The sequence below is a fragment of the Ischnura elegans genome, chromosome 5 (assembly GCF_921293095.1).
Source record: "Ischnura elegans chromosome 5, ioIscEleg1.1, whole genome shotgun sequence".
Classification (NCBI taxonomy): domain Eukaryota; kingdom Metazoa; phylum Arthropoda; class Insecta; order Odonata; family Coenagrionidae; genus Ischnura; species Ischnura elegans.
The window spans coordinates 32,888,288-32,901,355 of NC_060250.1; the positions used below are offsets into that span (position 1 = coordinate 32,888,288).

Below are 13,068 nucleotides of genomic sequence, written 5' to 3' on the forward strand. Positions count from 1 at the left end.
AGCAACTTTAATGTTGATGGGTATCTTCAATGGAGTAACATTGCTGAGAGGAGTTAGTTCCCCAACTAAATGCTCGGTAGCTGCAGAGTCTAAAGTAAAACTTATTTCACCTTCAGACTGTGAGCTTGTTCCCATAGCAGTTGATTCCTCCTCCATTGTCATCTTCTTGTCTTCTATCTCCGCATGTGCTGCAAAGCTGATTCCGTAGTCGTCTGCTGAAGATTCTTCATCGTCGTTGGCTGCATGAGCGTGCCCACTTTTATTTTTACCCTTCCAGCATTCAGCCCTTAAATGACCTGGTTTACCACAGTTGTGACAGCGAATATGAAATTTATTTTCATTCTTTACCTCCGCTACGTCATTCTTCCGTGTATTCCGATAGTTGTTCTTTACTTGTTTGGACTGTGTAGCGAATGCCGTCGTAGATGGAACCTCAGAATTCATAACCTGCTCTCCGTTAGCCAAAAACGATCGCTTGGATTCCTCATCAAGTAATCTGTTCTTCACAAAAGCTAAGGTTAGTCTATCAGTATACATAGTCTCTATGGCTGTGACGACCACGTTATATTCTTGCGGCAAGGTAAGCAACAAATGACAAATTATATCCGGCTCACTCACATTGGCGCCCGTTGACTTCAGTTGACGAATCAGTCGATCGAAATGAAGAAAATGATTTTCTAGATTTTCTTTCTTCGTGTTATGTTGACAAGCCGGAGATAAAAGCTGTCTACTAATTTGTAACTGAGTTGCTAAACCTTTCCTTTCAAAAGTGTCTTTCAGCTCCTTCCAAACGCTGTATGCTGATATTTTTCCTTTTGCGTACTCCAAATGACTGTTCGCTAGCTTCCGAATTATTAGTCCTTTGCACCTTCTGTCTCGATTCCGCAATTTAGCGTTCGCTTCTTCTCGAGCTGTACGTTCCGACGCTGCTTCATATAGGATCGGTCCTGGATAAACTGGTTCTTCCTCGGTGAGTGTCAAGAGATCCAATTCATCCAATAACGTTTCCATACGAAATTTCCAGTCGTCGTATTCTTTCCCGTCGAACAAGGGAACTTTGAATCTGTCGTCTTCATATTGCGCCGCCATTCTTCAGCGTAAATTTTTTTCCGACAGAATTTCTATGTTAACTATTGCGGAACGTCGTTGTTAAATGTATCGCGAAAAATGATGATTATGATTCTAATTGAAGCTTAATGACTGGGTGCCCATAACCTGTTATTTAAGAGGTACAAAGGTTCAGCGAAATAAGAAAGCCGCGCCTTCCAGTCAGACAACAATACCCAGACTGCCCGATACACACGTATCGAACCTTTTTATTTATATTGGAAACGTCCAAACAAACAGATAGAATTGCATACATTCCAACAATAACGAAAACTTTATAATAGCGTTTCTTTTACTATAGATTGGATAGGCATTCTTGTTGGAACCAACTAATTGCTTTGTAATAACGAGAACTTCATAATAACGTTCGTGTTAACGAGTCTACTGTATTGACTCTGTGTAATGTATATCGACAGATTCGTATTTTCATATCGACAAATGTGTATTAAGATTTTTAAATGACGAGATCTATTTTTTGAGATTAAATGAAAAGTGAAAATTTTCAAGTGTGCGAAAACACGATGGCTAAGTATGAATGCTGGGAAAAGTCCGTGTGGCGTCATTCTGGTTCCAGCTGCCACTGTGCTAGGCCACCTTGGTGCAAGGCTATGAGCATGAAATACAACGCAGGCTGCTAACGAGTAGCAGAGTACCTTGCTAGCAGGTAGTGCTTGGCTTAAACAAGGACTATTAATACCATATCAAGCGAAGGAAACTTTCTGACCATAGGCCAACTCTGCGAAATATAATTTAATAATAATGGCATATGATATAATAATGCTAATATATGTACATGATAATGGCATATGCTACAATTATAAATAACATACAATTGCTGGAGAATACCCAGGTTTAGCCAGATCATTGTATCCTTATGGTCATGGTGCTGGACTATGGCAAAATTATGCACTCATAATGCCATGCTGTGGTGAAACCTAGGTTGTGCGTTAAAATTATGTAGAATTGCATTGTTTTTATTTATTTTTTCATGAATCTCATGTGTACTTTGTTTTATGTAGCTCTTGATTTTAAAGTGAAGTTTTTACTTTCAGAGTGGCAGCAAGGCTGAAGCAGAGAGGCTGGCAATGCATCGCTGTATTATTATGAGCATATTGGAAAGTGAAAAGGTGTATGTGGAGTGCTTAGGTGTTCTCTTGCAATACATGAAAGCCATTAAAGCAACGATTGGCACTTCACAACCAGTCATCTCTGAAGAAGAATTTCGCACCATTTTTTACAAAGTACCTGAGCTTCATTCATTGCACAGCAACTTTCTTGAAGGGCTTCAAAGTTGCATGCAGCACTGGGATGGTTGTGTGTCCATTGGGGAACATTTTTGTACAATGGTGAGAGACATGTTGGTGCATAAAACCCTGTTAGTTTGTACTAAAGGAAGTTGACTTAATTAATGTATCTGTAGCATCTTTCCTTTGTTACTGGAAATCATGGCTTGTATAAAAACCTCTTGAAAATGGCGAAGCCATTCCCACTAAGTTTATTTGATCTAGTTATTGCTAGATAGGAATTCCTTTCTATTATTATTCTAATTTGTGCTGGTGATGTTTGGGTATGAATTAGTTCTGCATATAATTACATTTGTCCTTCTCATTATGTAATGCAGGACCAATTTTTGAGAGAATCTTCTTTTTTTAAGTCATCATCTGGATATTTAAAGAGTATTTTTGGCTAAGGACTATGCTGAATTAGTTTTGCACTAACTTTAGCATTTAAGTTCATCATTTAATCATCAGTTATTGTTTTTGCTATGAAATACGCACGTGTTTATATCCAAGTTGATTTTTAAAATTTATTGTTATAAGATGTTTGTTTATTCAACCCTTAATTTTGTTTAATCTGCAAATATATGCTTAACTTTAACCTCCTCAGCTATGTAGGATATTACTCTTTGTGATGAATGAAGTGAGTTTAACAATTTCTTATTTTATTCTGGATTTTGTTCTGTTTTGTAGGCGAGCAATATAAACATATACGGTGCATTTCTTCATAATTATGGTCATGCAACAGATACTGTACGGAAATGTAGTGCAGCTAGCCATCAGTTTGCTCAGATCACCACAGACATAAGACTCAGGTCATTGGCAGGACAGAGTCTGTCGCTTGAGGATCTCCTGCACAAACCTGTGGCCCGTGTGCAAAAAAATGCTCTAGTTTTACATGTAAGTAACAGTGATACTTTCTTTCCTCTATGATTCATATTGCATGTTTAAAGTTCCCCAGTAATGGCTATTGCAGTGGAAGTGATTTATGACTGGTATTCACAAAATAAGTTTGAAGATGTTTTTATTCTTTTGTCACCTAAACGTTACCTGATTTTCCCTCTTCACCTCAACTGTGAGGTTTTCAATCTTTGCCTTCTACTTTTTCATACAGTTAACCATAATTAATAGCGTGGAACAAAATTTATGAAAATGACCATTATTAGTATTGACAGCATATATTCTGCATGGAAGTTGTGCATCTTCGTTGCGAAGGGTATTTTTTTTTTAATTTCTTTACATTAATTCTGCAGTTTGAAAAGTTCTATGTCACTTTTGTGTTACCCATTATGTACCAACTCGGTAGTTCTGGGCTAATAAGTCTGCTGTTATAAATTATGTCTGCTATCAATCTTATTTTATTTGCAAATATAGTGGAACCTCGATCAATCGTTTTCAGGGGGATGGATGAAAAAACGATGGATACGGGAAAACGATCAATGCAGCAATTGAATGTTGAATAGGTTGCCTATGTCCCAGGAAACACGGAATTTTTGCGAATTATGATACGTATTCATTAATGGATTCAAACAAGATTTTAGCTGATTACAGGAATATTATTACTTTATCGAAACACATAGATAATATTTTTGATTTGACTTATATCTCTTTCAAATATCCTAAAGGAACACGCCACCTTGCTAAAAAATGTTTGCACTCCACTCGGCATTTGCACTGCTATTATGGATTTCTGTCTGATGTTTAAATTCTTATCCATCATATGCCATGTCAAGTTCACGTATTTATGAGAGCAATGTGCATGTTATGCCTAAAACAACTGTTTTCGCCGATGCAGTGATTGGTTGTGAGATGGATCAAAAAGGTCAAAAATAGTTTATTATTTGAAATGTTCTTTCTAACAATTAAATTTTTAATATGATTGAGTCAATGTGTAAAGCGTTACCAGTGTTGCGTTAATCGTCAGCGGCACACCCACCTGACCCTCGGCTTCATCCCACTTCTTGCTTTCACCAGGTATCTCGCTCTACCCTCACCCCTGCCGTTATGTGCTAGCGGACAACCCGAGGCGTTCTGCAATATTCACGCGCTTCTAGCCCAGATTCTTTTCTTCATCTTCAATTATTTTCAGTCAATCTTTTAAACCTCTCACTTGTTTCTTCTGAAGGGCCATGGTCCGAAGTTGAATAAAATAAAACTAATAAAAATGAAACCACACAGGAAAAACTCGCTGGTTTTTAAGTCAACCCACCCTGGAAAGTACGGAACCACTCGTACTAGGTAAAGTTCGGCACTAATGCTATCGTGTACGGCATAAGCAGAGTTTACTGCAGAGGATGAAGCATGACCATATGACTGCGCAATGAAATTTTTAGTCCTATAGAGAAGGCAACTTACCCACTCATTTCTAACAATAAGTAGTGTAGCTCTAGATGAGCAGATGAATTCAGATTGCTAGGAGGGAGAAACAAAATATCCTGAGAAGACATTGCTTTGTTAGCAACTCTGACAAGTGAGACTTTAAGCATAACACGTTAATTGTAACCTGATGCCCTGTTTTTGAAAAAAATGCTGCATCAACTGCCGAGAAGCTCACAATCAGCTGTGAGGATATCGAGATTTGCCAGAAATCACCATCGTATTATTCCAACTATTTCCTTGCTTAAAATGCTTAAATAACGGTAGAAATGCGTCATGTTTGGTATCATTCTTTTTTTAATTACGTGCTTATTACTAATATTCCAGTCTAATAAAAGCATAATACCAATTGCCGAAATTCATTGTTAGACACCTTTTGGGCTAGTAGGTGATTCATACAGCAGTTGACCTCCAGAACTTTGAAGGAAATAGGATGAAAAAATTCAGTGGATGAGAATCGGAGAGGCATAAAACACGTTTCTATTGTTCTTGTGTAACTTTGTATTTTCTTTCGAAGCTAAGGTCTTTGTAATACGATCCCTGCGTGAGCTCTGACCTTTTTTTTTTGATAGTGGAGAAGAGGAAAGCATTAGAGGGGGGGAGGCGAGTGCTGAATGGAAGGGGATAGCGGATCTTGGGAAATGCGCTAATGTAACTATCTCATGGCAATCAGCTTCTCCCTATAGTAGTTCAATCTCCTGGGGAAGATTCAAACTATGTGTCTGTCGTTATTAGACAAAATAACACGTTGTAAACACTTAGTCTCATTTTCGTCAAAAGAGGGATGCGGGAAAATTATATGGCGGGACCGCTATCTTCAAACGATCAATGTAGGAAAATGATACTTTGGGGAATGATAGATGCAGGAAAAAATTACATTGTCTTTGTGGAACTTTATTTGGGACCAGGAAAGGCGAATGATGAATGCGGGAAAACTCTCAATGTGGGAACGATAGATCGGGGTTCCTCTGTATGTTAAGTTGACTGTTAAATTTCATGCTCTAATAATTTGGGTTTACTCAGTTTATTGCCTCTTACCCTTCAGGATTTGCTCAAATATACCCCTGAAACCCATCCAGACCACAAAACTCTCAATAAGGCCCTGAAAATGACACAGAACTTCCTGGACGAATTCAATATGATCACTGCGAGAACCTTATTTCCTGTAAGTATTGTGATTAATTTGATTTTATTTAGTATCTTAATGAAATAATATGTTAATGATTTGATAGGAAATGCTTAAAGGTCTGTTGTAGGAAAATGCATTTATCTGGATTTTAATGTTTTTTTTTTTTTAATAGTCTCAAGACAGAGCTCAAAGGCGCTTAGTTAAGAACTCATTTATAGTTGAGCTTTCTGATGGAAATCGTAAACTGCGCCACTTGTTTCTATTCAATGATGTTATTGCCTGTGCAAAATACAAGGTAAGCATAACATTTTCTTCATCTTACCATTTATAACTTTTTTATTTGTTTCCTTTTAAAAATGGTATTTTTTTTATTTTATAATACACAAAGTGATTCATTCTTCAAAAATGTATTTTTTTTTGTTACCTTAAAGCAGCTTTTTACAAAAATTTTTTTTAATTCATAGTTTCATTGCTAACATGTGGGGGTTTCTTTGAGAATAATATTTTTCCCAAAATTTTAGAAACATGTATATTCTACCTCCATGATGCCTTAGATGCCAAGTATGATATGGGAATGTAAATTTCAGTTCTATGAAGCCCCAATGAAGGAAAAAAATTGCCCCTGTATTGTAAGCATTTAAATATGTGTATCATTGAAGACCTTAACTCCGTGAGAAACTCCAAAAAATACATTTGTGTAAAGTGGAGAAATAATGGGAACATGCGTGTATTAAATAAATTGTTTTTGTTATTCATTATGATTTCAAGCTACTAATGCTCATGTATGCATTATTATTTGTCTCTTGGATGTGTTTACTATATTGCTGTCAAGGTTAGGTTGTGTAGTAGTACTCAAGGTTTGCATTTTAATTCTTTTTTTTTTCATCTGCATTTATTTTTATGGTTTATGACAGTAATCATGTTAATTTATAGGCATCAGGCCGTGAGAAGTTCACATTTGAATTGAAATGGTACATCCCATTGAGTGACATAGTCATATTTGAAGAAGCAGCAATTGAGCCCAGGGAATCTTCTCCTGCTAATATTGTTGCTCTGAAGTCACAGGCTTGTACAGTTCGAGATCAGATTCTTTGGGAGGAGAAGCATGAGGAAAAGGTATGGAAAAAATTTATTTGTAGAAGAATTGGATTAATGTGTATTTTGGTGACTAATTGCTCTATTTGCTCAAGTGATTATATTTTGTCTATAATTATGCATATTTTTTGCAGCGTCTTCGGCTTGGAAGTCGTACAGAAAAGCAACGGAAGAAGTTGGCTGATCTTGAAGCACAATTAGTTCTTGCCTCTCCAAATCTTGTCTTTCGCGTTGGAAACCGTTCAAGTGCTAGAGCGTACACATTCTTTTTGTCGTCAGAATTTGAGCGTACACAGTGGATTGAAGCAATTCATGCATTGCAGGTAAATGTCTGGGGAAAAACTGGCAATCTAGCATGGCATTACCATTTTTTAGTTACTTCACTCTAAATGAAGTGCTTGACCAATTTGTACATCAAAAATTAATTTACTGAGAGGGTAGTTTGAAGAATTACCCCTTGTTTTCTTGCCCCTTGCTTGTTTTCAATTGTAGAAAATGGCCTAAAGACTATGTGCTAACAGCTAGGTTCCTTTCAATTTGTAAAGAAAAGAATTTAATTTGATTTAGAATGAATAAATCTGTATAAGCTGAATAGAATTTGCTGCGTTGAACTTCTATACCCCATGATGAGATATCACCATAAGTCATACATAGCTAATTATGCGGTGGGAAATAAGTTTCTTTCAATGTATTTTATATTAAATAATCTTAACTCATCATTCTTATGCATGACAAAAGTCCTTTGCCTTGAATGGTATTTATTTATCTTTAAGAAAGGCCAGTGCTCAATACGTACTTAATAGTGACCTCTAATTGCTCTTTTAAAGAATTAATAAGCTAGCTTGCTATTCTTGTATTAATCTTCTTCTTTTATTTTTTTACATTTACAATATATTTACACTATTTGATACTTTTTTCAGTGCTCTCAACTACCTGGGCCAAATATTTCTGTCAGTATGTATGAACTCCAAGCATGGATTACTGCCTGCCGGACCTTTTTAAAGACTAATATGGGATCGTACTTGATGAGAACTGGAAGAGATGAGTCTTTGCTTGTGGGTGATCTCCATTTAACAGTCCATGGATTAGCTGCACCAATGGAAGCTCCTGCTGGTACATATTTTGGATTTCTATTGATATATTCCAAATCTTGTCATCCTAATCTCATTATCAAATCTTATGGATTATTGTTTCATCACTGTGTTAGCAGATTTATTGTCATATCCATATTCATCCTGGTACAGTAAAACCTCTTTACATCGTAATGGAGGGGACCAAAATTTGGGCAATTTGATGTATGGAGGTTCACTATAGAGAGGTTTTAGTGGTAGGCACCATTTTTTCATATCCTTGGGAAATGAAAGGTGCTACTGTCTTTTAAGCCATTATATTAATATATTTAAACATATACGTATGCATAAGTGAACTTATATTTACAATTACACAAAGGTAAAAGTAAATTGTTCAAGAGGCCTTTTTAGAAAATAAATTAGTTAATGGGTTTGCTTAAAATTTTTTTCAAACTCTTTCGAAATAATGTTTTCAATTCCACGAGCACTTTTTAATGCCATTTTCACTGTAAATAAATCTCTGGCTGTTTTCGTTAATGCATTTTGACCTAAGAAATATAATTCCCTGTTCACTGCCTTCTGCCTGTCCTCGTTGATGGCTAGGAAAATTGCCAATTATGTGGTAATGTCAAGCAGTCGCCTTCTTTTATTTCTCGAATCCATCATCAGCCTATGATTAATTAAGTAATTTTCATATTTTTTCATATTTATGGCAAATGATTGAAAATACTCCTTATTATATCTTTTAGAATTGATTTATCATTCTTATAACATGTGACTTGTTTAAGATTATAAAAAAATAAATAAACACGTGACTATCGCAAAAAATAGACAAAAAATTGAGCGTAATTTTGAAAATTTTGTTGAATTCCCTCTCTCCAAAATACAATGCACGTAGCGTTCCGAAGAAAAACTCTGTCGAGGGCACACAGAAACGCTAGGTCTGCGAAAGGACGTGATTTCCCGGTGAGAATGCTGGGCGAACTACTTCAGAATGCGGCGGCGACGGTAAAAAATTTCATTGCCCTACCGCGTATCAGCTAATTAGCTGCCTCCTTCACCTAAAACTGCCGCGCATGGATTGATGTTCGTTCAGTATTGCTAGAAATTGACGTCCCGGACTCCCGACGGAATAGTCAGATTTCGCGGCATAAATACGCAGGCAAGATATATGACTGTCGCTAAGCGCAATAAATTTTAAACTACGATCGTTCACGAAAGCATCGAAAAAATTACCAAGGCGGTAGTAAGAAAGTGCTACACCGGAAAATATGGGAATAAAATAATTGCGAAACTGTATTTGATTTATTTCAAGTCGCGGAAAATTCTCGAAATATTTTAATTTTAGAAGCGGAAGTAGCAATGCGGTCGAGTAATTCAGTCTCCATGGATGGGAGTGAAGTTAGTAGAAATATTTCCGTCAGCTAGTGATTATAGGCTGCGCTGGTCGCCTCTTTTATTAACTGAACTTAGTATGTAGGTATGTAGGCACTTACAAGAAAATAAAGTCATCAGTAAAAGAAAGCGAGTGTTATCGCGCGATTTTGACCGTGATTCGAGAGAAAACGATGTGTTCTGTCTTCATTTACCGTCACTTAATATTATTAGGATAGTTGGATGCCCTAACTAATGGTTAACGTGAAAATTATTTAAGGTGTATAAGAAAATAATAAGCGTGAAACATTTATCGCTGAAAATGTCATTCCATGTAGGTAATCGCGGCTGCATTAATGGTCTCTAGTTGTCTCGGTACGATTTGCGGAGGTAGTTAGGCCGTCTCGGGGCTGCCTTGTTGGTACGATGTATGGAGGTTTTACGAGATAAAGAGTAGGGATGAGTCGATTCCAAATGTCGATTCTCGATTCCATCGATTCTCGGGCACGGAATCGGAATCGAGAATCGATCGCCTAAAGTCGATTCCGATTCCATCGATTCCAGGAAGATAAATGTTTTGAGCATAGACTATAAGTTTGGGGCACAAAGGCTGCCACACTTCTAAGCGGTCGCGGTGTCAGCCTTGCCCGCGCGGAGGATACGCCCGGCACGCGGGTGCTGCGACTAGCATACCTAAGCGGCCTCGGAAACATGAAAATGTCGGCAAGAGCGACAAACCGACGAACCCTGAAAGGGCGCGTGATCATGAGCAACTCTAACAGAAAAAAAAATTGGAAACCTAGGGATCGGGAAGCAATGCATGCGTTTTCCGTTCTTTTATTAGCCGCTGGTCACGGCAAATCAAAGTATTGCGATTACGAATCACATTCGAAGAATTCATCTCGACCACCAATTTTAAAGTATAATAGATCGAAATATATTTTTTATTATTTTCAAATGATATTTGAAGTCTGATGATAATAAAAACGTGCAGAGAGCGAGTTTTCCTGTGAAAAAAGTTTCTTATAAATACGCGCTGAGAGCGGGTTTTTTTATATACGTAACTTTTTTAGACTAACACGCGTCTGCGTCAATAATAAAAAAATTAGACACATTCGCGTTTGTATAGCCCAGTTTCATCAATGCAACTCTTGAGGAAGTTGATACTTGCTTGGCATAAGCCGCCGCGGCCTCCGGGCGGACTCGACAGAACAGACATAAGCCGCCACCGCGCACCCGCCAGGCTGCTCTAGTGTGTATGGACGCAATGAACGCTACATTCTTGTTTAGCCACCGCGGCCAAACGAGAATGTAGCCACCGCGGCTATTGTTATTTTTAGGGATGGTCGGATCGGATACCTCGGATCCAAATATCCGCGGATATTGCCCTTCATCGGATACATCGGATCCAAAGTCGCGGAAAACATCGGATCTGGATCCGAAATTTTAAATAATAGATTCAGTGAATGCAACGCCCCATCAGAGTGGAAAGAGTTCCGATTCTCTCTTCGAATGCGTCGTCGCATGCGATTCTTGTCCTACTCATCAACCGTTTTGTTTGAAAGCTCTGGCAGAGGTTGCGAGTAGAATTTCAGCCGTGGCCAGGATTTTCAGCCAGAAAATAAAAAAGGCAAAATACGACTGGCACATAGTGTGACTCTTCCCAAGAGATTGAACAATCATCGGAGGAATTTCAGCGCCGTAGGATAATAACCACGTCAAAAGTAACTACGTCGCAGATTTCAGAAAACCACCCTCGGCCGTCCACCAGCCCGTGCCTCTGTTGTTTTTTTTGTATCCGAAATCACACGGACCAAAAATCATTGTCTTCTAAGGAAAATATCAAATCACATGAAAACAATTGAAGCGTGTTTCATCCCTAACTCGCCTCACCAACTGACCTTTTTTGGGCTACCTGCTTCAATTCTCTGTTTCTATACGAAAAATGCTAGGAGAGTGACTTTTTGGGGCCGAAGATATCTTGATAACTTCGACAATTAGATGATATGCACGGGATTTAAAAAAGAATTAGACCAAACGAGACGCATTCCTGACGATATTTCTGTTTATTTTTCAGCTCTTATTAATTGCCACTCAGTTTTCTATCTACATTTCTACAATTACACTTTACTGATTGTCCAAACAGCATAATTTTCAAAGAAACAAGCGCAGCATTAACCCCTAAAACAATTAGAGACGGATTGGAAACGCCAACTACGTATATCACGTAGCGCGCCCGGCTTCGCTTTGAAGGCAACGACGTCACTGAAGCAAGATCTGATTTCTTCGTCCGACTCCCTCATTTGTAGCCTTGTTGTTTGAAATACGGAGGGAGCGCGCTCCTTCCTCTCCACATCTCCTTTAAGCGCTCCTTCCCAGTGGCGTAGCCATGGGGATGGTCCGGACCTCACCCCCCGAAATATAAAAACACAGTTATTGTCCTTCACAAAAGAAAACAAAATATTGAAAAATCAGGAATTTACAAAATTTTTCTTTAACAAATTAAGTTTTTCGATTATAAAAAGTGTTAAATTAGTTTAAAACCCATTATTTAGTGCCCGGTTTTTTTTAAAATTTCCCCCCTGGTTTTGAATCCCCTCCGAGCGAAATTCCTGGCTACGCCACCTCCTTTACGTGCTTCTGCTGCCCACTTCTTCCTCATGCTAAGTGGTTGAGCACCTCGTCACACATGACGTTAATGCCGTTTTAAATACTGTTAATTGTTTTGCTATTTGCACAGTTGCAATTCAATTTAATGATACGCCGATAAAAATGTCTTGCGTGTAAACATTTCCACTGAGATAAGGAGAACCAATGAATGCCATGTGCGTGCACTGTGGCGTAAGTTATCCCGAGGATGTGCTAAATCCACCTCATCATACTGAAGCATTTTCGGATGAAACACAAATCCGTAAGTGATGAGAAAGTAAAATTCGGGGGAAACGTGCATGAGGAAAATTGGAATTAAGTCGATGGCAGGGGGGTACCAAGGAATTTTGTTAAGGGGGGATCAAAAACCAGGGGGAAAATTTTTAAACAACAGGGTACAAAGGAGAGAGTTTCAAACTAATTTTAACGCCCTTCATAATAGAAAAACTTCATTTTTCAAAGATTCTTTTTTTTCATTTTTGTAAATTCATGATTTTTAAATATTTCGTTTCCTTTTATGAAGGAAAGTGATTGTGTTTTTTATATTTATATTCCTCTCGCTACGCCACTGGTCAGTGGTTCATCCTAAGATTTTTCCTATTTTCATTTCCAAACCCAAGCGTAACAGTTTAGGCCCTGAGTATGTGAAGATGTTTTTAAAAAACAACTTTAAAGCCCATAAAATAATTTTTAATTTATAAAAATATTAGAATGTGAATGAAAATCTAAGAAGCATTCCATTGATTTTATGTACCCACAATAAACTTGAATAATGACTTTGTTTAATGGCAGGAATTTGAAAATGCATTTGGATTCGAAAATATCCGATTCGAAAGATCTCGCTCCAAAAATCCTGGATCCGTCCATCCCTAGTTATTTTATTCCATTCAATTCTTAAATTTTAATGACGGCGATGCTACAGATAAATCAAAATCCCACCAGTTAGAATGAACAAGAATCGATGGAATCGGAATCGAGAATCGGGAATCGA

At 37.7% G+C, this 13,068-nt stretch overlaps 1 protein-coding gene across 1 annotated transcript in view; it reads left to right on the top strand.

The window, feature by feature from the left end:
* The window catches only part of LOC124158679 (active breakpoint cluster region-related protein), a 34,300-nt gene that overhangs the window by 6,742 nt on the left and 14,490 nt on the right, over positions 1–13,068 (top strand). The window contains exons 3-9 of the mRNA XM_046533909.1: positions 2,160–2,453; positions 3,078–3,284; positions 5,806–5,925; positions 6,062–6,184; positions 6,823–7,005; positions 7,119–7,307; positions 7,905–8,097. Coding sequence (XP_046389865.1) covers positions 2,160–2,453; positions 3,078–3,284; positions 5,806–5,925; positions 6,062–6,184; positions 6,823–7,005; positions 7,119–7,307; positions 7,905–8,097 — 1,309 coding nt within the window. The remainder of the gene's footprint in view (positions 1–2,159; positions 2,454–3,077; positions 3,285–5,805; positions 5,926–6,061; positions 6,185–6,822; positions 7,006–7,118; positions 7,308–7,904; positions 8,098–13,068) is intronic.